We start from the raw sequence: 25,310 nt of genomic DNA, 5'->3' as shown, positions 1-25,310 counted from the left end.
CGGGGACTATATGTTATGCCACGTACTCACGACCGGACTTTCCGGCAGGCTAGTTCCGACGGTCTTCCCTACCGACTTTCGGCGGAGTTCCCTGACGGACTTTCCGAATGAACGGACTTGGCCACACACAATCACACCAAAGTCCGACAAATTTGAACGTGGTGACGTACGACCGGACTAGAATAAGGAAGTTCATAGCCAGTAGCCAATAGCTGCCCTAGCGTCAGTTTTCGTCCATCGGACAAGCATACAGACGAGCGGATTTCTCCATAGGAACTGGGTCCGAGGGAGTTCCGGTGGAAACATTTGAAATGTTCTATTTCTAAAGTCCATCAGATTTTTGGACAGCAAAGGTCCGATGGAGCCCACACACGATCAGATTGTCCGACAGATTAGTTCCGTCGGACCTTTGCTATCGAAAAGTCCAGTCGTGTGTAGGTTTTATATCAGTGTTGCATAGATATCACTTTTATCCATTTCACCACCTGTAATGCCGCGTACACACAATCGGAATTTCGGCCAGCACGTGAGAGCTTTTCATCGGAAAATGCGACCGTGTGTACGCTCCATCGGAATTTAACTGGCCGAATTCCCCCCAGCAAAAATCTGATAGCATGTTCTCAAGTTTCCCCGATGGAAAAACGTTCTATCGGAAATTCCGATCGTGTGTATGCAATTCCGACACGCAAAAAATCACGCATGCTCAGATTCAACTACGAGACGGAAGCTATTGGCTACTAAGTATTGAACTTCCTTTTCCTAGTCCCGTCGTACGCGTTATACGTCACCACTTTGTTGGTGGTCGGAATTTGGTGTGACCGTGTGTATGCAAGACAGCTTGAGCGGAATTCCGTCGGAAATTCCGTCGGGAAAACCATCAGAGCTTTTTCCAACCATAATTCCAATCGTGTGTATGTGGCATTAGAGTGCCACATTGGCTCTCCAATCACATTTGCAATTTTACATTTTTTCTGACGATGAAAAGAATAATGTGGAATGAAAAGATTGTGGAGGGTAATCCGGGGATAGCGATGGCACAACGCTGTGTCTGGGATGAGGTATACACAGGATTCTTCTCTCTCTCCCTGTAATGTGAGTGTACTGTGTGGCAGATTGATTTCATAATACACTCCATCATCCGGCGCTGGCTTAGTGAATGATTCTCTCTTAAGGGTGACATTTCTCCGCCACATTACCGCTACCTCAATAGTCGATCAAATTTGTTTTTCGTGAAAAGCGCCTGACATTTACCTTGCTCCCGACGTTTAATAAAATAAATGAGGACTAAATCCTGAGCGCCGAAGAGATAAAAATGAATTTCTCCCTGTCTGGTACATGGCCTGCCAATGAGAGTTAACCCTACGGTACACGGGCTCGCCAAAAACAAGAGCGAACATTGGGACTCGCTGCTCCAGAGTATCCAGGCCATGGGTAGGAATGGGTGTGATTTTGGCCAAGCAGTAACTGTTGATTTTGTCTATTGAGCTGCTTAGATGAAATGTGAATCAAAAAAAAGTTCCTATATTTAGGGTTCTTAGGGGGGTTGGTATTCCCCGCTTTCATGTATTATTTATTCCTTGTATCCTACCCCATGAGGTTATCATTATTTGTCGGTCCATAAAGACATGGTTGAGCGAGTTTGGGGTGGAGGAACTTGAATGTCCTGACCTCAACCCTATAGAACACCTTTGGGATGAATTCGAGCGGAGACTTGGACCCAAGCCTTCTCGCCCAACATCACTGCCTGACCTCACAAATGCGTTTCTGGAAGAATGGTCAAACATTCCCATAGACGCACTCCTAAACCTTATGGACGGCCTTTCCAGAAGAGTTGAAGCTGTTATAGCTGCAAAGGGTGGGCCAACTCAATATTAAACCCTACAGACTGGGATGCCATTAACTGCTTCAGCCCCGGAAGATTTTACCCCCTTCCTGACCAGAGCACTTTTTGTGATTCGGCACTGCTTCGCTTTAACTGACAATTGCGCGGCTATATCTGAATCTCATATAATAAGGAAGGTTATATCAAACTCACCAGTACTATTAAAGGTTACATTAGTTTTGGTATGTAGAAGCTCTAGGATGAGATAGCCAGGAGTGCCATTTGTTTTTAACCACTTTCAGACCGGACCATTTTGCTGGCTTAAGACCAGACCACTTTTTGCGATTCGGCACTGCGTCGCTTTAACTGACAATTGCGCGGTCGTGCGACGGGGCTCCCAAACAAAATTGACGTCCTTTTTTTCCCACAAATAGAGCTTTCTTTTGGTGGTATTTGATCACCTCCTGCGGTTTTTATTTTTTGCGCTATAAACAAAAATAGAGCGACAATTTTGAAAAAAAACACATTATTTTTTACTTTTTGTTATAATAAATATCCCCCAAAAATATATAAAAAAAAACATTTTTTTCCCTCAGTTTAGGCCAATACGTATTCTTCTACATATTTTTGGTAAAAAAAATTGCAATAAGCGATTATTGATTGGTTTGCACAAAAGTTATAGCGTTTACAAAACAGGGGATAGTTTTATGGCATTTTTATTAATCATTTTTTTTTTACTAGTAATGGCGGCGATCAGTGATTTTTATTGTGACTGCGACATTATGGTGGACACATCGGACATTTTTGACATATTTTTTGGACCATTGTCATTTATACAGCAATCAGTGCTATACAAATACAGTGATTCCTGTGTAAATGACACTGGCAGTGAAGGGGTTAACCAGGGGGGGGGCAGTGTAGAGGTTAAGTGTTCCTAGTGGCGTGTTACTAACTGTGGGGGGCTGAGCTTTGTTTTAGTGAACACTGATCTCTGCTCCAATCACATGGAGCAGAGATCAGCATCACTTGTTGCTAGGCAGAACGGGGAGATGCTGTTTACAATGGCATCTCCCTGTTCAGCCACCCCGTGAGACGATCGCGGGTATCCCCACGGTGATCGAGTCCGCGGGACCTGCGACCAGACTCACGGGGGTCCCGACCGGCACGCAATGGCAAGGCGGCATTTCAAAATGGACGTACCTGTACTCCAATATGCCTGCCCGTGCCATTCTGCTGATGTACATCGGCGTGCGCCGGTCAGGAAGTGGTTAAAGGCAGTAGAGGAGTAGATTTTATATGCTAGCATTCATTCTAATTGAGCTTGAGTGTTTAACCAGTTGAGATCCGCGCTATAGCCAAATGACGGCTACAGCGCGGACCTCCTTTGCCGGGACTACGTCTATTGACGACGTCCCGTGCATGAGCGGCCTGCGCACCCCCTGAGGGGCGCGCGCGGCGCGCTCTGTGATCGGCGAGTCTATGAGACTCGCCTGATCACTGATCCGAGCAAGGGGTCGATCCCGACCCCTTACCACGTGATCAGCTGTCAGCCAATGACAGCTGATCATGTGATACAACGGAGCCGGTAATTATTCCTACTCGCGCTGACAGGAGAAAAAAAAAAGCCGATCACCGGCGGCCGTGATCGAGACATCAGTCCCGATCACGGCCAGCCCTGCCAGTGCCCACCTGCCCCCTGCCAGTGCCACTCATCAATAAATAAGTGCCCCCCGTCAGTGCCCATAGTGCCACCCAGCAGTGCCCCCAGTGCCACCCAGCAGTGCCCACAGTGCCACCCATCAGTGCCCGCAATCTGCCTCAACAACGGTGCTGCACCCCAGTGCCACATATCCGTGCCCATCAGTGTCATCTACCAGTGCCCATCAGTGCCACCCATCAGTGCCACCTATCAGAGCCACCTATCAGTGCCACCTATCAGTGCTCATCAGTCCCATCTATCCGTGGTAACTATCAGTGCCCCTTAGTGCCACCCATTCGTGCCACCCATCCGTGCCATCTTATCTGTGCCCATCAGTGCCGCCTTATCTGTGCCCATCAGTACTACCTTATCTGTGCCTATCAGTGCCACCTTAACTATGCCTATTGGTGCCACCTTAACTATGCCTATCAGTACCCACCAGTGCAGCCTATCAGTGCCCACCAGTGCAGCCTATCAGTGCCGCCTCATCAGCGCACTTCAATGAAGGAGAAAAATGACCTGTTTGCAAAATTTTATAACAAACTATTAAACATGATTTTTTATTTTTTTTTTTGCATCTTTTTTTGTTTGTTTAGCAAAAAATAAAACTCCCAGCTGTAATTAAATACCACCAAAAGAAAGCTCTATTTGTGGGAGAAAAATGATAAAAATTTCATTTGGGTACAGTGTTGTATGCCCGCGCAATTGTCATTCAAAGTGCATCAGCGCTGAAAGCTGAAAATTGCTCTGGGCAGGAGGGGGGTTTAAGTGCCCAGTAAGCAAGTGGTTAATCTAGAGGTTACTATTGAAAGATTGGGTGCTTCAGTGGATTTCCATAAAATGGTTATAGTAAGCCTTGCTGCTGTTGATATAGGAGCCACGATTGTTCTGTATATTAAGGGGTAAATATCAAGATTTATACGTAATAAGGCCATGACAGGAGTAAGTTTAGCTAGGTTGCCCGTGAGGTTGGACAAGAAGGTGGATACAGATTTCCCAAAAACTGAGAAGGTTGACCAAGTTGGCAACCTGCTCCACACCTTATGGAGTTGCAACCATAAGGTGTGGAGCAGGTTGCCAACTTGGTCGTTGCATCTCCAGCATATAGGGGAGGAGGAGGTAGGGTATATTTTTGATAATTTATATGGTGTGAGGTACCATCTGTTTAAAGTGTTGCCCCAGGATTGATCATAATACTGGTTTGACACATATTGTGTGAGAAAAAACAAAACAATGAAGGAATAATAAGTATTGATATCTAATTATTAGTCAGAAACCCGCTTACCCCAAGAATTTAATATTATCAACGAGGATCAAGGACAGCATTTCAACCAGGGTTCCGTGGAACCTTGGGGTTCCTCCAGAGGTTGCTAGGGGTTCCTTGAGCTTTGGCTGATAAACCACCTTTTTGATGGTGCCTACAGAATTCGAGGTTCAGCATCACTTAGCAAAGCCAGCAACACGACACCAAATGTCTTTTTAGCTCTTTTTAAGGGTGGCATTCTGAGCACCACTTTAAGGGGGACAATCTTCCTATTGGCCACCAGTATAAGGGGCATTGTTCCTAATGACCCCTGATAAATAGTTTTTATCAGGTCCTCCACACCTTATGGTTGTAACTCCATAAGGTGTGGAGCAGGTTGCCAACTTGGCCGTTGCATCTCCAGCATATAGGGGAGGAGGAGGTAGGGTATATTTTTGATCGTTTATATGGTGTGAGGTACCATCTGTGTTGTCCCGGCGTTCTGTACAAGAGGCGGCTCTGCTAGATATATGTATGGCTTTCTGCCATTGATTCCAAGAAAACGTTTGATTTAAATCCTCTTCCCACTTTATCAAATGAGATTTTTTCTTATTATTTGAGTGGGATGATAGTAGTTCATATATACGGGAAATCCCTTTCCTCTTGTGATTAGTAAAACATTTCCAAATTTCCAGAGGAATTTATATGGATTTATTGGGGTCCAAATTCTTCAGACAGGGATACAGTAAAAACAAATACAGCGCTCGCTTTCATAACATAGATAATCATATAATAAAATTCATTGATAAGTGAATGGCCAGGGCAGGACTTACCATTGGGCTTGACTGGGCTCAAGCCCATGGGCCCACGGGCCCTGCCAAGATACATAGCCGAGTGTACTCGGCTCAGCTCCGCTCACAGTCATGCCCAGTCCCGGCCCTATGATGGACATAACACAGGGACTGGGCATGACTGTGAGCCGAACTGAGTACACTCAGCTACTCTTGACTCCGCACGGGACTGCGAGAAAACCCGAGAGGACCCGAGAGCCGCCGAGATACACAGGACTCTTTCTCGGCAGCGCCATTTTTAAACTTCAAGACTGCAATGACAAGGCTGCAAATGACACTGGACAAGGCTGAAGATGGATGGGCAAGGCTGCAGATGGACACTGACAGGGCTGCATAGATGGGCATTTAAATGTACGTTTTTTCCTTAAACTTCCCTCCTAAAAGTTTTTTCCTTAAAATTCCCTCCTAAACTTGGGGTGCCTGTTATACGCCGATAAATACGGTAATGTATAGAAGGTAGGGCCCGAAAGTGACTCAAGCCCAGGGACCCCCACCACCCTAACTCCTGCCCTGTGAATGACCATATAAAAGTGAACGATGTGCTCCAATCCATAAAGTGCAAGGTGCTCCAAAAATTTCAAGGTGCGCAAACACCCCCTCTTGTGTCCCCGCTCACCGGATGGAATGGACCCTTCGTTTTTTAGTTTAAGGGTCGTTTCAGGCTTAAAATGATGGCCAGGAAGGGCAGCTTTACATCCTAAAACCTCAAGGGATTAGGGAATTTAAACTGGGATAGTTGGCAAGTATGAGGCAGCTGCTTTGGGCCCCACTATAATGACAGGGCCCAGGGCAGCTGCCCCTTTTTTACCCTGCCATAAAAACTGCTCTGAATGTCAGTCCTAGTTCTTCCCTCCCCCCAGCATTTCTCTATGAGAAAAGCTGGAAGAGCTGAAAGCCATAAATGCTATAAAAAAGCTAAAAAAAGCTCAAATCTGATATTTTTCTCCACACTGTCAGTAATTTAATATCTGGAGTTACTCAGAAGGAGATTGTGGTGAAGATCAGTGGCGCAGCGCACAGCGTCAGTCTCTTTCCTCCGGATCAGACAATGTTCTCGGAGTCTGGAGGACTCAGTGGGATATTGGGAACGGTGGGGGATGGGTTGTGGAGCGTTTGTATGATCGCAAATAGCGGAGTTGGCGGAGGCTTGGTACTCCGCGCCTCGGATGAGAAATGAGACACAGAAGCACGGCGGGCAGAAAATTCCAGAGCACTCCCAACAGGAAGCCGCTAACAATGAGAATTATGATGGGAGTCGGGAACTCAGAGCCACGGGACGCCGGCGCTGGGGAAGAACGAGTTTCTTCTCTTAACGCCTTCAAAACCACCTCTACCGCTCCTCGGCAGCCTGCGGACCGATCGATTTCATTCAAAAGAGAAACAAATGATTCTTTTTAATGCAGCTTCCACAGCAACGCCCCAAAATTCAAGAAAGTCACAACTTTCCCCGTGTGTCCGTTATCTCTGGAAAATTCTGACTTTGGTGTTAAAACGGAACTCCGGGGAGATATACAGAGAGAGATATACATCATTAACCACTTGCCTACCGGGCACTTTTACCCCCTTCTTGCCCAGGCCAATTTTCAGCTTTCAGTGCTGTCACACATTAAATGACAATTGCGCGGTCATGCAACACTGTACACATATGGATTTATTTTATTTTTTTTCCACACACATAGAGCTTTCTTTTGATGGTATTTAATCACCTCTGAGTTTTTATTTTTTGGTAAATAAATGAATAAAGACTGAAAATTTTGAAAAAAACAAAACAAAAACTTTTTCATAGTATGTTAAAATATATTTTGCAAACAGGTACATTTTCCCCTTCACTGATGTGCACTGATGGGCACTAATGAAGCGGCACTGATGAGGCTGCACTGATGGGCACTGATAGGCTGCACTGATGAGGCTGCACTGATGGGCACTGATAGGCTGCACTGATGAGGCTGCACTGATGGGCACTGATAGGCTGCACTGATGAGGCTGCACTGATGGGCACTGATAGGCTGCATTGATGAGGCAGCACTGATGTGCACTGATGAGGTGGCACTGATGAGGCGGCGCGCATGGGCACTCATCGGCTGCACTGATGGACACTGATGAGGCGGCACTGATGGGCACTCATGAGGCTGCACTGATGGACTACACTGATGAGGTGGCACTGATAGACAGGATGATGACCACTGATAGGTGGCATTGATGAGACTGCACTGATGTGCACTAATGAGGCTGCACTGATGAGGCGGCACTGACAGACAGGCTGATGAGCACTGATAGGTGGCACTGATGGGCTGCACTGATGTGCACTAATGAGGCTGCACTGATGGACACTGATGAGGCTGCACCTATGGGCACTGATAGCATGCTATGATGAGGCGGCACTGGTGGGCACTGACAGGCTGCACTGGTGGATAGTGATGAGGGGGCACTGATAGATGGCACTGATAGGCGCCACTAATGAGCACTGATAGGCATCACTGATAGGTGACACTGATGGGCACTGATTGGGGGTTGTTAGTGGTTTGGTAAGAAGGATCACATTCTTTTTTTATTTCTCCATCAAGAGATGGGGGCACAGGTCTAGATTATAGTCTGGGATGAATGGGACTCTGAAGGAGGTTGTTCTTTGTAATATTTACTGTTGGATTTTGTCATCTGTTGCAAGTATCTTGTGAACTTTGTTCTGTGCTTGGAGTCAATACATGCATCTCTCTGGAAGAACTGGGTTGCTGCTGGAAATGACTCACATTACAATAATAATTCATTAATAATCCTCCCACTAATTCATCTCTACAATTGGAGCCACTGATGGGCACTTATTGGCAGTACTGGGGGGCACTGATTGGCAGCACTGCAGGGCACTTATTAGCAGCACTGTAGGACACTGATTGACAGCACTGGTGGGCACAGTTTAGCAGCACTGGAGGGCATTGATTGGCAGCACTGCAGGGCGCTGCTTAGCAACACTAGTGGGCACAGTTTGGCAGTACTGGAGGGCACTGTTTGGCAGCACTGACAGGCACTTATTAGCAGCACTGCAGGGCACTGATTGGCAGTACTGGAGGGCACTGTTTGGCAGCACTGACAGGCACTTATTAGCAGCACTGCAGGGCACTGATTGGCAGTACTGGAGGGCACTGTTTGGCAGCACTGACAGGCACTTATTAGCAGCACTGTAGGACACTGATTGGCAGCACTGGTGGGCACAGTTTAGCAGCACTGGAGGGCACTGATTGGCAGCACTGGTGGATACTGATTGGCAGCACTGGTGGGCACAGATTGGCAGCACTGCAGGGCACTGTTTAGCAGCACTAGTGGGCAAAGTTTGGCAGCACTGGAGGGCACTGTTTGGCAGCACTGACAGGCACTTATTAGCAGCACTGCAGGGCACTGATTGGCAGCACTGGTGGGCACAGTTTGGCAGCACTGTGGGATACTGATTGGCAGCACTGGTGGGCACAGATTGGCAGCACTGGTGGGCACTGATCAGCAGCACTGCAGGGCACTGATTAGCAGCACTATTGGGCACAGTTTGGCAGCACTGGAGGGAACTGTTTGGCAGCACTGATAGGCACTTATTAGCAGCACTGCAGGGCACTGATTGGCAGCACTTGTGGGCACAGTTTGGCAGCACTGGAGGGCACTGATTGGCAGCACTGATAGGCACTTATTAGAATTACTGCAGGGCACTGATTGGCAGCACTGGTGGGCACAGTTTGGCAGCACTGCAGGGCACTGATTGGCAGCAGATAATCAGGACACTGTACATGTTCCTTTTAGAGAAGCCGGTTTGCTTCTCCTCTCCTCTTGCTGTCAGCGTGAGGAAAGGAATGGCGATAACCATCTTCTATTTTCCTCGGTGATCAGCTGTGATTGGACACAGCTGATCACATGGTAAAGGGCCGCTAATTGGCTCTTTACCTAAATCTGTTATCAGCAGTGTGTGGAGGACGTGCTCACGGGGGGCCGTCATTGGATGGCCTCCCAGAACTAGCCGGCCGCACTGTAGCCGTCATTCCACTACAATGTGGTCGGCAAGTGGTTAAAGTAGAACTTTAAGCCAAAACTTTTTTTTTTTTCATTTTGGATAGAGTAAGTAGTTTTTTTAGCAGACACCATAGGGAATAAAATGGCGGTCATTGCAACTTTTTATGTCGCACCGTATTTGCGCAACAATTTTTTTAATGCATTTTTTGGGGGAAAAAAACGGTTTCATTAATTAAAAAATAGCAAAACAGTAAAGTTAGCCCAATTTTTTTGTATAATGTGAAACATGATGTTACGCCGAGTAAATAGATACCTAACATGTCACGCTTTAAAATTGCGCACACTCATGGAATGGCGTCAAACTTCGGTACTTAAAAATCTCCCTGGGCGATGCTTTTAAATGTTTTACAGGTTACCAGTTTAGAGTTACAGAGGAGGTCTAGTTCTAGAATTATTGCTCTCGCTCTAACGCACCCGGCGATACCTCATATGTGTGGTTTGAACGGTGTTAACATATTTGGGCGGTACTTACATGTGCGTTCCTTTCTGTGTGCGAGCACACGGGGACGGTGGCACTTTAAAATAAAATTTTTTATTGTTTATTTTACTTTCTTTTTTTTTTTTTATACTTTCTTTTAAAACAAAAACATTTTGATCACTTTTATATCTATCACAAGGAATGTAAACATCCCTTGTAATAGGAATAGTGCGTGACAGGTCCTCTTTATGGAGAGATGTGGCATCTATAAGGCGCGTTTCAAAAAAAAAAAAAATTCTTTCTTATTTTTTTTTACCTTTTTTTTTATTTATTTTTTTATTGTTACACTGTTCTTTAAAAAAAAAAAAAAAAAAAAGGGTCACTTTTATTCCTTGTAAACATCCCTTGTAATAGAAAAAAAGCATGACAGGACCTCTTAAATATGAGATCTGCGGGTCAAGAAGACCTCAGATCTCATATTTACAATAAAATGCAATAAAAATAAAAAAATGTTGTCATTTAAAAAAATTTAAAATGGCCCTTCAAGAGCTATGGGCAGAAGTGACGTTGCGATGCCGCTTCCGCCCTGCAATGGTATGGAGAAGGGTGGGGGCCATCTTCCCCCTCACTCATCTCCATACCCAGCATGTGAAAGGATCTGATCACCTCCCCCACCGCCGATAAAAAGTGATCTTGCGGCGAATCCGCCGCAGAGACCACTTTTATCTGAAAGTGGACCGCCGGGCCAAAGAAGAGGATACCGGGGTTATGGCAGCTAGCTAGGACAAGTTAGGACGTACATCGGCGTGCGCAAACCAATCAATATACGCTTATTGCGACTTTTTTTCATGCCAAAAATATGTAGAAGAATACGTATCGGCCTAAACTGTATATATATATATATATATATATTAAATAAATAAATAAAAAAATATGTAGAAGAATACGTATCGGCCTAAACTATATATATATATATATATATATATATATATATATATATATATATATATTATACAATATACTATAGATTTTTGGGGGATATTTATTTACTATATATACAGTGTGTATATATATATACATACACTGCATATACACACTGTATACTATAAATACAGTATATATATATATATATATATATATATATATATATATATATACACTGTATATGTGTGTGTATGTATATATATATATATATATATATATATATGTATATGTATATATATATATATATATACATATATTTATTTATTTTTTGGGGGGGGGGATATTTATTATAGCAAAAAGTAAAAAATATTGCTTTTTTTTTCAAAATTGTCGCTCTTTTTTTGCTTATAGCACAAAAAATAAAAACCCTAGAGGGGATCAAATACCACCAAAAGAAAGTTCTATTTGTGGGGAAAAAAGGACGTCAATTTTGTTTGGGTACAACGTCGTACGACAGAGCAATTGTCAGTTAAAACGACGCAGTGCCGAATCGCAAAAAACGGGCTGGTTAGGAAGGGGGGGGTAAATCTTCCGGGGCTAAAGTGGTTAAAAAGTGAAGCTTCACCACCTTTACTAAGCTCTGGGAAAAAAAAATTAGTGCAAATGCACTTTCAAAGTGCGCCATCTATTTGCCTTTAGTAAATTGACACCAATGCTTTTATTGTAGTCCTGTCCTGGTGTCGAAAGCACCCACCATTTCTAGTGAGGGTGTCACAGGGACAGGAAGTGGAAAAAATTCCCCCCAATAAGGGTCACAGAGGGCAGTAAAAACAAAAATAAATGTTAACTCTTCCCCGTTCTTATCAAATCCAGAAAACATTGGCTGGAACTGGACTTGAAGGAGATATAAATAGAGTCGGGACCTCCCTGCTAGCGTCGTAGCTGACATCAGCACCTATCAATCGACCCTTAGCGCGTATAACTGGGCCCGCGTGACTGCTAGAATCACTCAGTTTCGCCAACGAGCTCATGAAATGCCGGATAACAGATTAGACCGCTACTGCGAAATTGTTTCAGTCAGCAATTCCATGATCTATACCTCCCTGAGCGTGACGCCTCCACACGTGATTTATACCGGACCCCTGAGAGATCTCCTTAAAATCCATAAAACACCGCGGTTTGATTACAATCCGATAAACCACCGGACGCGAGCTTTACTGATCAATGCACTTAATCTAATTAATGGGAACCCGAAACTGTTGCTGTTTAAAATAAACACTTTAAAGAAGTCTATTCTACCAATTTCTATCCTTCACTAAGAAATCCACCAACAACCGTGCCTAGTCAATAGAGGAGAACTTTAAAGCTGAACTCCGGTCACTTGAGGGGAAAAAAAAATGGCCATTGGCCAATAAGCTCAAGTCTAGGGGGGGCTACAACCTGGAAGAACACTTACCTTATTCCTAGCTCCTTCAGGTTTCTTGCCAACTGCATGACGCATGAAGCTCCCCAAGGGCCCCGTCCACGTTCTGGGAGAAGAGGAGAACCCTGTGTAGTGAAAATGGAAAGCCGGCAACTCGTTCATCCAAATATGATCGTTTATTGATGCAGACACTTGATTATACAGTGGGGGGGAATATAATTATTTTATCCCCTGCAGATTTTGTAAGTTGCCCACTTATAGATAAATGAAGGGTCTATCATTTTTTATCATAGGTGACACGTAACGCACTGAAATATACTGTATTAAATGGCATGTAACGCACTGGAATATACTGAATTAAACGTGCAGTAATGCACTAAATAATACTGCATTAAATGTGCAGTAAAGCACAGAAATATACTGCGTTAAACATGCAGTAACACACTGAAATGTACTGCATTAAACGGGCAGTAAAGCACAGAAATATACTGCGTTAAACGTGCAGTAATATACTGAAATATACTGCGTTAAACGTGCAGTAATATACTGAAATATACTGCGTTAAATGTGAAGTAACACACTGAAATATACTGCGTTAAACGTGCAGTGAAGCACAGAAATATACTGCGTTAAACGTGCAGTAATACACTGAAATATACTGCGTTAAATGTGCAGTAACACACTGAAATATACTGTGTTAAACGTGCAGTAACCCTCTAATATATACTGCGTTAAACGTGCAGTAACGCACTAAAATGCACTGCATTAAACGTGCAGTAAAGCACAGAAATATACTGCGTTAAACGTGCAGTAACACATTGAAATATACTGTGTTAAACGTGCAGTAACGCACTAAAATGTACTGCATTAAACGTGCAGTAAAGCACAGAAATATCCTGCATTAAACATGCAGTAACACACTGAAATATACTGCGTTAAACGTGCAGTAACGCACTAAGATGTACTGCATTAAACGTGCAGTAAATCACAGAGATATACTGCGTTAAACGTGCAGTAACACACTGAAATATACTGCGTTAAATGTGTGTAAAGGGAAACTCTGATGTAAGGGGTGCTCTGAGAACCCTGATTTACCTTAGTGTACTCTCTCAGAAGCAGGATAGAGAAGGGGAGAGAATTCAGTCAGAGACCGGTATGGATGGTGAGCTCACTCACCCCTTGGCAGTCAGCATCTCTCATCCAGATGTATCTAAGGCTGCTCGACTTCAAATTTCCAGCCCCCGCTGGATAGGGGTTGGGGCGGGAGTAAGAGGTGCAGATCAAGCCCTCTCTCCTCTCCTGTCTGTGTGTGTGTGTTGGGGGGGGGGGGGTTGTTAGTGCTGGCTTTGATCAGTGTGAAAGAAAGTGTAACAGACACTCTCAGTTTAGACAACTGCAGCCAGCAACCCTGCTGGGAAGCCATAGTCCAGTCTGAACAATGTGTCTGGGTTACAGGCAGTCTGAAACCCGGACGCATGGTTCCAAACCCGAACTGTCCAGGTGAATCCCGGACAGGTGGCAACCCTACATACATCCCAGGAGTCTTTAGGGGAGGAGGGGTTTCCTCAGCTAAGCACACCCTCCTGCCTGCAAGCCTGAGCCAAGGGTAGATTGATTCCATGAAGTAAATGCTACAGGAATCATCTGCCCTTACTCCAGATGGCCACAACCGGAAATGATGTGATGGCCAGGGGTCCACAGTTTTTGTTGGCCATATAGTGCACTTGTTTGAGCAGGCTGTCTTTTACATTTTTATTATTATTATTTATTTTTATTTTTTTTGCAAATTTGCAAGGCAGATGTTTATGTCTGGATTGAAATAATAGCACAATATGAAATACTTACCTTAGAAAGAAGCCCTGCGCCATGATCTCTGACAGACGCTTTCATCTTCCGGTCTTCACGTCCTCCGACCATCTGATTGGCTGCATCATGATGATGACATCACAAAGCAGCCAATCAGACAGTCGGAGCACCAGCCGTCTGATTGGCCGCATGGTGATGTCATCACTACCACGCACAGGAGTCCCGGACCGCGGCACGGAGCCTTCAGAGCGCATGTGGCGATGACATCACTGGCTGCACGAAGTGTGAGTATCGCCTAAACAGTGCAAATTTAGTAAATATTCACTGTACCTACATTGACCCAAGTGAACCTCATTAAATCACCTCTACAGGCACTGTTGGGATGCCCAGTGGTGGGGACATCAAAATATATGAGGAGACTCATTGTCAGAAACCATGAATCAGACTGAGACAGAAGAACAGTTAAATCACACTTGTTTAATAATAATAATAATAATAAAAAGGTAAACAGCGTAAATGTAATCAAAACATAGCCAGAGTTCAGGAACCGGAACGGATAGTTAGACAAGCCAAAACGTCAGGGAGCCAGAGATGAGCGTAGGAGAACAGCAAGCAGGATCTGGAGCCGGAAGGAATGTCAGCCAAGCAAGTCTTTAACAGGAACACAGGAGAGCGTTTATAGAGATGTGACCAAGGCGAAGGCAGAGATCATCTGGACTGGAGGACTTAAGTAGGCAGGACTGACGAGCAAGATATCATCAACAGGTGAGTCACTGTGGAGAGAAAGGTGCTGGCAATTATCTGACAGCTCGGCGGCCAGCTTTGAGAAGGAAGGCCTGAGCACAGCCCTGACACTCATAGCCTTGATATTTGTAGCAGCAAGAATATCCATAGCCAAATCTTGGAAGTCCCCTACAATCCCTTTCCACCTGCTGAAATCTAAACTATCATGGATAATGCTAAATGAATGCCTCTCTGCAATTTTGAACGATAAAATTGCTTTGTTCAAAATATGGGACCCCTGGATTAACTACCTTTCCGTTGCATTATGAGATGGGATTGGCTCTGGAGTGCTCTTCCCCGGGGCTAGAGTGCACCCGCCTTCACTACCCTATATTTCTTCTTTCTGTCATCTCTTTTCACTTTCTCTCTTCCTTCAATCTGAATTTGCCTTTCGATGGGCCCTCTGACCATTTGCGGTCCCTGGGACTACACAGGAGTTAAGTTAGTAGGTCACATCAAGTAGATGTAGCAGAGGGGGAAAGGGGTGTACCCCTCACTGTTTTCCATGTTATGCATTGAAATATATCAGTGCTGTACCGAGAGGTATTCCAGAATAAAACGATATTATATATGCATTTCCCTCCAAAGCTTTGCATATCTCTAGTGAGATGAGTGGGGAAGGCACGGAATATTATGAAACCTCATCGCTTGATGCTATTTCTGCATTTCATATGTTATACAGTGTTTCTTCTATGGTTTACATTTTTTTTTTACTTTTATTCTGTCTATGTTTGATTTTCTCACCTAAACCTAATATGTGGATGATGATACATCAAATTTAATGTCAAAATAAGCTCTTCTGTGCTGTAACTGAATCATCTCCGGTTTGATAATGAGCAATTACTTTCTGTTACAACGGCAAATGCTGATTTTGTACTTGTTAAAATTTTTCTGAATTAAAATATTGAATAGAAAAAGTCAAGCTTGGTCCCATCCTCTTCCACTTCCTGAGTTTCCCGATTGGGCTTTTATTATGATGGTCAAGGTTTCTGCAAATATTGAAAAGAAGTCAAGCAAGTCAAGCTTGGTCCCATCCTCTTCCACTTCCTGAGATTCCCGACTGGGCTTTTAATATGATGGTCAAGGTTGCTGAAAATATTGAAAAGAAGAAGTCAAGCTTGGTCCCATCCTCTTCCACTTCCTGGGTTTCCTGATTGGGCTTTTAATATGATGGTCAAGGTTTCTGAAAATATTGAAAAGAAGAAGTCAAGCAAGTCAAGCTTGGTCCCATCCTCTTCCACTTCGTAAGCTTCCCGACTGGGCTTTTAATATGATGGTCAAAGTTGCTTAAAATATTGAAAAGAAGAAGTCAAGCTTGGTCCCATCCTCTTCCACTTCCTGGGTTTCCTGATTGGGCTTTAATTATGATGGTCAAGGTTGCTGACCAGTAAGAAGGCGCAAGGATATAGAGCCAATCTTGATTTTTAGAGTATCGACCAAATCAAGTTTAACCCCACCCTCTTGCATTCCCTGAAACTCCAGTTTGGTCTTTTTATTGTGATGGAAACCTTGCTGACCAAAAGAGAGACCCCAGGGTATGGAGCTATACTTGACTTTAACATTCCCAAGCAGGCAAGCTTTATCCCACCCTCTTCGTCTTCCTGAGCCTCCTGGTTGGGCTTTAAATATGATGAGCAACCTTAAAGTCCAATATGGAAGTACAAGGGAGCCAAGTTTGACTTTCACAGTACCAACAGAAGGGTATGGAGTTAAGCTTGACTTTAACATTTCCAAGCAAGTCAAGCTTGATTCCACCCTGTCCCACTTCCAGAGCCTCCTGGTTGGGCTTTTAATGTGATGGGCAACCTTAATCTGCAATATGGAAGCACACAAGGGAGCCAAGGTTGACTTTCTCACTACCAAGCAAGTCAAGCTTGATTCCACCCTCCTTCACTCCCTGAGCATTCTAGTTGGGCTTTTAATGTGATAGGCAACCTTGGTAACCAATAGGAAGGCACACAGGTATAGAGTCAAGCTTGACTTTCACAGTACCAAGCAAGTGAAACTATATTCCACCTTCTTCCACTGCCTGAGCCTTCTAGTTGGGCTTTTAATGTGATAGGCAACCTTGCTGACCAATAGGAAGGCACACGGCTATTGAGTCAAGCTCAATTTCCACAGTAATTGTCTCTATTTAGAAATAACTCCAGCTACCCATAACTTTGTTCTACCAAACGTTTTGATGCATGGTTATGCTCTCAGCCTCAACTCTTCTATTGCAGGGCTTCTCAACCAGGGTTCAACGGCTTCCTCCAGAGGTTGCTAGGGGTTCCTTGAGCAATGAGCAATTTCTGTCTTTTAGATAAGTTTTCGGTTACATAAATGATCAATTTTAGCTGTAAGGGGGTAATTCTTCCCAATGACCACAAGTGTAAGGAGCATTCTTTCCAGTGACCATAACACTAATGTATCATGAGTTGTAGATATAGTAATATTTAACAAGGGTTCCCTGAGACCAGAAAGTGATTTCAAGGGTCCTTCTGTGTCGAAAAGGTTGAGAAAGGCTGTTCTATTGTTTTATCGCCTGACCAGTTTGAATTGTCCATGTATACAACAGGCTCAATGACTGCTGAGCAATTTCATCACATGAGCGATTTTGTAGCAGTGATTTGTAGCAGTTAAATAGCATCCTTGTTATGGGAAAAATAAAAGACAGTCAATAAAGGGCATAAAACATTATACCATTGCTGTATATTGTGACATGGCAGGAATTGATTCCTGAAAACTTGTAAAGTTGCTGAAAGATCACTTTAATATCTGCATTTCTTCTTTTTTTTTCTCTTCATAGTTCTCCTGATTACTATACTGGTCGTAGAAGGGATTGCTGTGGCGCAGAGGACACAAGGTATGTACATAGCCAGTTCACATCGCCTGCTGTGACTTAGGCTTGATTGTATGGTTTGTCAGTTTCGAGGCAACGTTCTGCAGCTCTCAATGAAATACAATACCAGATCTAATTAGATTTTTCATAATAGCGACCCTTTCAGTGTTGCCCTGGCAGCAATTATTAAATGATGGTGCTTGGCAGCACAAGTCCTGACAATGCGGGTAGCACACAGTGGAGAAGCCATATTATGTCCTTTTACCATTATGGATACCAGGCAGCAGAACATATTCTGCAAAACTCACGTGCAACATACACTCACCTGCTACTTTATGAGGTACACGTTGCTATTACCAGTTGGAACCCCCATTTTGCCTTTAGAACTGCTTTACTTCTTTATGGCATAGATTCAACAAGGTGCTGGAAACATTTCGCAAAGATTTTGGTCCATATTGACATGATCTCTATTGGATGAGATGTGGTGAGTGTGGAGGCCATTGGAGTACAGTGACCTCATTGTCCAGTGGTGAGATGATTGGAGCTTTGTGACATGGTGCATTATCCTGCTGGGAGGAGTCATCAGAAGATGGGGACTGTGTAGTCCTAAAGGAATGGACATGGTCAGCAACAATACTCACAATACTCAGGTTCCACCACATCTCAAAGGTGCTCTATTGGATTAGATATGGTGAGTGTGGAGGCCATTGGAGGACAGTGACCTCATTGTCCAGTGGTGAGATGATTGGAGCTTTGTGACATGGTGCATTATCCTGCTGGAAGGAGCCATCAGAAGATGGGGACAGTGTAGTCCTAAAGGAATGGACATGGTCAGCAACAATACTCACAATACTCAGGTTCCACCACATCTCAAAGGTGCTCTATTGGATGAGATCTGGTGAGTGTGGAGGCCATTGGAGGACAGTGACCTCATTGTCCAGTGGTGAGATGATTGGAGCTTTGTGACATGGTGCATTATCCTGCTGGAAGGAGCCATCAGAAGATGGGGACACTGTAGTCATAAAGGGATGGACATGGTCAGCAACAATGCTCAGGTAGGCCGTGCCATTTAAACAATGCTCAATTGGTATTAAGAGTCCCAAAGTGTGCCAAGAAATTATCCCCCACACCATTACACCCCCACCACCAGCCTGAACCGTTGATACAAGGCAGGATGGATCCATGCTTTTATGTTGTTTACTCCAAATTCTGACTCCACCATCTGAATTTCGCAGCTGAAATTGAGACTCAGCAAACCAGGCAATGTTCTTCCAATCTTCCATTGTCCAATTTTGGTGAGCCTGTGCCAATTGTAGCCTCAGTTTCCTGTTCTTAGCTGGCAGGAGTGGCATCAGCTAGCCCACCTGCTTCAAGGTTTGATGTGTTGTGCGTTCAGAGATGGTATTCTGCATACCTTTGGTTTTAACGAGTGGGTATTTGAGTTACTGTTGCCTTTCTGTCATCTTAAACCAGTCTGCCCATTCTCCTCTGACATAATTAAGTCATTTTCCTCCACACAACTGCCGCTCACTGGATATTTTCTCTTTTTCGGACCATTCTCTGTAGCTCAGCAGTTTTTTAAATACTCAGACCAGCCCGTCTGGCGCAAACAACCATGCCACGTTCAAAGTCATTTAAACCCCCTTTCTTCCCCATTTTGATGCTTGGTTTGAACTTCAGCAAGTCGCCTTCACCACGTCTAGATGCCTAAATGCATTGAGTTGCTGCCATGTGATTGGCTGATTAACAATTTGTGTTACCAACCAATTGAACAGGTGTACCTAATATAGTGTCCAGTGAGCGTATATTTACTGGTATTTAAGACCTGAGTGAAATTGGATTAAAGCGGGGTTCCACCCTAAAGTGGAACTTCTGCTCATTGGAACCGTCCCCCCCTCTGGTGTCACAGTTGGCACCTTTCAGGGGGGAGGGGGGTGCAGATACCTGTCTAAGACAGGTATTTGCACCCACTTCCGGGCATAGACTCCCACGGGAGTCTACGCCATTTCCTGTCCTGCCGCGCTGTCTGCTGGGATACACACTGGTCCCAGACCCAGCGTGGACCATTCCCATTGCGCTGCACAACTCGCGCATGCGCAGTAGGGAACCGGGAAGTGAAGCCGCAATGCTTCACTTCCTGATTCCCTCACCGAGAATGGCGGCGGCAGCAGCAGCCGAGAGCTGATCGATCGATCGGCCTCGGCTGCCGACATCGCTGGACCCTGGGACCCTGGGTGAGTGTCCATTTATTAAAAGTCAGCAGCTGCAGTATTTATAGCTGCTGGCTTTTAATATTTTTTTTTATAGTGGACTCCCTCTTTAACTTTACGACATCGCATTTAGCTAGGGGAGTGTTGCCCAAAGCCTGGGTGTTGGTGGCACACATCTGCAGATAGTATACATCAAAGCAACTTTGTGAGGGCATAGGCTGACCTACAGGCACTGGTGGCAGAAGGCTGATTTAAAAGATCACTCCACCCAAAAAAGAAAATATATTTTTTTTAAATAGAGCTGAGTTGGCTTCCTACGTGTCTTGGATGGTCCAACAACAAGATTTCCCTGCATGAATTAGCATTCTACTTTAAGGATGGGCTTGGGTTTGGCCCATATTCCTGTTTTACCCCCAGTACCGGCCCAAACAGCTGCAGCCATGGTATTTCCTGCCCCGCAGCTGTAAATAAACAATAGGGCGAGGGTGCTCATGGCATTGTTGGCCTAATATGGCCACATGACCATACTAGGTCAATAACATTTGTAGCGCTCACCCCCGAAAAGGGCCTGCTGATTTGCCACAGGTTCCTCTCCCACTACTGCAGCGGCAGCCAGGCACACAGCAACATTTACTCTTCTGCCTCAATAGTCTAGGGGGTTTCCTTTTTCTATATTTATTGCAACTAGGATAGGGCACAGGGAGCCTTGGTATACTCCAGAATGCTGAGCAGTAATAGGAGGACACTATTCACCCTGCAGATATTTCTTAGAGACATCCCCTCACCCTCAGCAATAAGCCAGGAAATGGACAGCACTGGGTAACCATATGTAGTTTTCCAGGCAAGGCAAGCCTTAGGATTCATGCACAAGAGATAGCAGAGGCAACAGTCACCAGCAGGGGCGGACTGACAACTCATGGGGCCCCCGGGCAATAGGAGATTATGGGGCCCCCAGGCAATCAGAGATTATGGGGCCACAAAGTATACAATCACACAGTATACACATACATATACACACAGTATACACAGACATGTTTCTATTGGCTGAGAAGGTACTGGAGAGGAGGGGAAGCTATAATCTTGGGATTTTTAGACCAAAAGTATGTCGGTAAGGGACATTTCAGAGACAGATGTAAAAAAAACACTGATTTTTACATACTGTCCCTGGTTTTACTAAGGCTGGCAACCCTGATGTAGCCCCCTAGTGGACCGGGGCCCTCGGGCAGTGCTCGAGTGGCCAAATGGTCAGTCCGCCCCTGGTCACCAGGATCCTACACACATGTTTGTACTTCAATATCAGTCAGACATTTTTCCAGTGAACTCTCCAGACCAGATCCTCAATGAAATCCCTTGATCAGCTCCAAAGACATTTAGCAAACAGCCCCCCCCCCCCCCCCCAGCTCTGCCACAGTTGAGCACAGGCACAGTTGCCTTCAGGCTGGACAAGACAAGACTAACCAAAACGCAAATTATTTATGTGCTCCACAGCCACCTACTGGGGACACCTCCCCGGGGATTGGACCATATATGTAATCATGCTACTTATTTGACCTGTTCCACTCCTATGTTCTGGAGCTTTCTAGAAGGCAGGGTGAAGCAATCAAGCCTGATTGGCCCAAAACAACCACTCACTGTTTTACTGATTACAGAAGAGCCAAACATTTCATCTAACTAGGAGGATGCTACACCTTCATAGGACTAATCAGTCCACTATAGACTTTTGTGGAGATTGATTTGACATTAGACAGTTTTCACCAGAAAAGTTGCCCCCATTGAAGTATTTACCATCACCACTTTTTCTGATGCTAACTCTAAGCTTTCAACGTTATATCCCTTGGACTGTGGTCACCAGAACAAACGGAGTGAGACATTTCCCCAAAATGACAATAAGGTCTAACCCTTCCCCGCTTTAGCCAAAAAATAGTTTTGCCTTTATACAAGATACACTAAAAGACAGGAACCTTGCAGCCTCCAGCAGCCTTTTCTCCTTTACTTTCTTGCAGCACTTTATCCTTTCAGGTGGTTGGTAAAAAGAGAGAGGAGCCCATATAAAGGGACATTGTCATTGCTTTAAGTAATATATTTGTATTTATTTCAGATGGACCAGTTATGGGAGCGAAACACATCCCTGTAACCCAGTGCGGAAGCTGGGTCAGAACTAGTAATGGAGGACACTTTGCATCCCCAAATTTCCCCAACACTTATCCTCCGAACAAAGAATGTGTCTATATATTAGAAGGTGGGTGCAACGTTTACTGGACCCTCAAAGCGTGTCCACTTGCCAAAAACTGGACCTGCCTCACCAAGGGAGGTTGCATTTCTTTGGTTCATGTATGCTTGCTGGGGTTCCATGTATTACATTGTGAATGAAGCCTTATGGGGAGAGGATTTAGGGATTCATTGTTATCTGTGTAGTGCTCACCCTCGAATGGGCCACTGGATTTAGCCAAGTTCTTTCCTATACAGTTCAGAGGCAACCAGACACAAAGCAACAGTTCCCTCAACCCGGCTCAATAATCAGTCTAGGGCAGTAATGGCGAACCTTGGCACTCCAGATGTTTTGTAACTACATTTCCCATGATGCTCATGCACTCTGCAGTGTAGTTGAACATCATGAGAAATGTAGTTGCCAAGGTGGGTGCCAAGGTTCGCCATCACTGGTCTAGGGGTTGTCTTTTCTTTTTTTGAGGTCAATTGCTGTAAACTTGAACTGAAGGAGAACAATGAGGGCTGGGATACTCCAAAACGCTGGACTACAAATGCAAGCTAAGGGCACTCCTTTCTAAAGCAGCAGCACAGTCACTACGTTCACAGCTGAAGACCATGAACAAAGGGGTTTTAGCACAATTCAAAACATGTATAGAAAGAGAAAACAGGATGTTAAAGGTGGAAACACACTTGTTATAAAAATATCCAAAATTTTATTATAAAAACATATTTTAAAATGACTAATTCATATAAAACCAGCACAGAGGATCTCAACATGTTTCGGTAATCATTGGCTTCTTCAGGAGGTTTTTAAATACTGCATGCAAAATCACTAAAATGTAGAAAACAATACATAAGTCAAAGAAGCATAAAGGGTCCAATCTGGACATTTGAAAAATGCATCAAAAATACATTATTACTATGTTAAATTAGACAAAAAACACATATACAGAAATGCCTATGGAATTGCCTGGGAGGTTCTCTCAAAGAGGTTTTAGCACAATTTAAAGCAGAACAGAGCAGCCTAAAACCCTCGCAGCTGAGAACCACGAACAATCTTGAACAAGTTCAGGGCTAACAATCTCTATCCAGAGCTGGGGACCATGGGGATTTCACCTCAGTAATCAAGCTCTACTTAAGGACCTGTTAAGAGAGATCAAGAATTTGAGGGTTCTGTCCATAGTACCAAGCTGTCCAGCAGCCGGTCCTGGATGGCTCCACGTGCAAGCAGCCCCATGAAGTATCAGCAGTCTTCAAGTAGGTAGGACCAGACATTAACTCCTCTGCCCAGGCTTCAGCCTTATTACACCCTTCCTTGACCACCTACTGGGCACCCTACCCCAGGGCCGTTTTTATGGCAGGGCAAAGGGGGCAGCTGCCCTGGGCCCTGTCATTGTTGTGGGCCCCAAAGCAGCTTCCTCATACTTGCCAACTATCCTGGTTTAAATTCCCTCGACCATTAAGGTTTTAGTCCTGTGCTGTGTCCTAATATCTCAGTTTGAAGTGCTGCTACTAATGCTGCCCAGCTCTGCCCTATTGTTGTGTAAACATGACTCACCTGTAGACCCTGCGTTTACATGTAAATTATTGGCATTCAAATGTAAATAGGGGTGGCTGGCGGCATTGATATGTATATCCTGAGGTCATATCCACAGTAATCTCTAGAAACCAATTAACAAGCAGAAATCATATGCTGTAACCTCTAGCAACTAATCAGTGAGCCGTAATGTGTACTGTTACCTCTAGCAACCAGTCAGTGAGCGGTAATGATACACTATAACCTCTGGCAACCAATTGCAATAGCTGCCTGATCTGATTCAGTAAACTGATTTTGGGTCAAGCTGCTAATTATTGTATGTCTCGGAGCAGGTGGCAAGCAAAACGAGAAAAGTTTTTCCCAGGGTTTAGCCCTCTCCTAAGGATTAGCCACCAGGTAGTAAACATTTAAGCTGAGGATTTGAATCCTCCTGTCCCAAGCTCTGGAAGTTTCTCAACAGAACTAGGGGGAAGCAATCAATCCCACATCCTGTGGAGCCACAGCAGACCAAAACAGACAATCCCACATCCCTGACTACAGAGTGAGCCAAAAAATAAAGTTCCCTATCACCTAACTAGAGGGTGCTACATCTGTATCGCGTCTGGAAAGGGCTTCACATAATTTAATAAGCAGACCTTACATTTGGGTGCAAGGTCCCCTAGAGAAGCTTGGTGTTGTGTATGATGTGGCATTGGTTAAAGATATTTTATGGTTCTCATTGAATTTATTATAACTAGAATTACAAAGTGATAACAATACATTGTAACACTGTTGGGTTTTATCCTTCAGCTGCTCCTCGCCAAAGAATTGAACTGACCTTTGATGAGCCCTACCACATAGAGCCTTCCTTCGAATGTCGCTTTGATCACCTAGAAGTACGAGATGGTCCATTTGGCTTCTCTCCGCTCATCGATCGGTACTGCGGGATTCGGAGTCCGACGGCAATCAGATCGACGGGGCGCTTTATGTGGATTAAGTTCACCTCCGATGAAGAGCTGGAAGGCCTGGGGTTTCGAGCAAAATATTCCTTCATCCCAGGTATGGAGACCAGGGAACCAAGGGCTTGTGCTGCTACATGCTTCTAATACTCTCTATGATTATGAGCCAACATAAGAATTGTTCAGTATATAGAGCTTTGTAACAATGGTAGAGAGGCTGTATGTCATCTGATCTTAGAGAAAGTCAATGACTGCTCCTTACATTGGTGATCAGTGGAAAGAATGTTCCTTACATTGGTGATCAGTGAGAAGAATGTTCCTTACATTGGTGATCAGTGGGAAGAATGTTCCTTACATTGGTGATCAGTGGGAAGAATGTTCCTTACATTGGTGATCAGTGAGAAGAATGTTCCTTACATTGGTGATCAGTGGGAAGAATGTTCCTTACATTGGTGATCAGTGGGAAGAATGTTCCTTACATTGGTGATCAGTGAGAAGAATGTTCCTTACATTGGTGATCAGGTGGAAGAACGCTCCTTACATTGGTGATCAGTGAGAAGAATGTTCCTTACATTGGAGA

General features: G+C 44.5%; 1 protein-coding gene across 1 annotated transcript in view; it reads left to right on the top strand.

The window, feature by feature from the left end:
• NETO2 (neuropilin and tolloid like 2) overlaps nt 1-25,310 on the top strand; it is a 68,189-nt gene that overhangs the window by 30,643 nt on the left and 12,236 nt on the right. Inside the window, exons 2-4 of the mRNA XM_077451638.1 lie at nt 17,805-17,861; nt 22,146-22,286; nt 24,582-24,830. Coding sequence (XP_077307764.1) covers nt 17,805-17,861; nt 22,146-22,286; nt 24,582-24,830 — 447 coding nt within the window. The remainder of the gene's footprint in view (nt 1-17,804; nt 17,862-22,145; nt 22,287-24,581; nt 24,831-25,310) is intronic.

This window comes from Lithobates pipiens, unplaced genomic scaffold (genome assembly GCF_037356315.1).
Source record: "Lithobates pipiens isolate NorthernLeopardFrog02 unplaced genomic scaffold, aLitPip1_a1.2 Scaffold_10, whole genome shotgun sequence".
NCBI classification, from domain to species: domain Eukaryota; kingdom Metazoa; phylum Chordata; class Amphibia; order Anura; family Ranidae; genus Lithobates; species Lithobates pipiens.
Note: the sequence above shows the minus strand (reverse complement) of the source record. Positions and strands in the feature narration are given on the sequence as shown.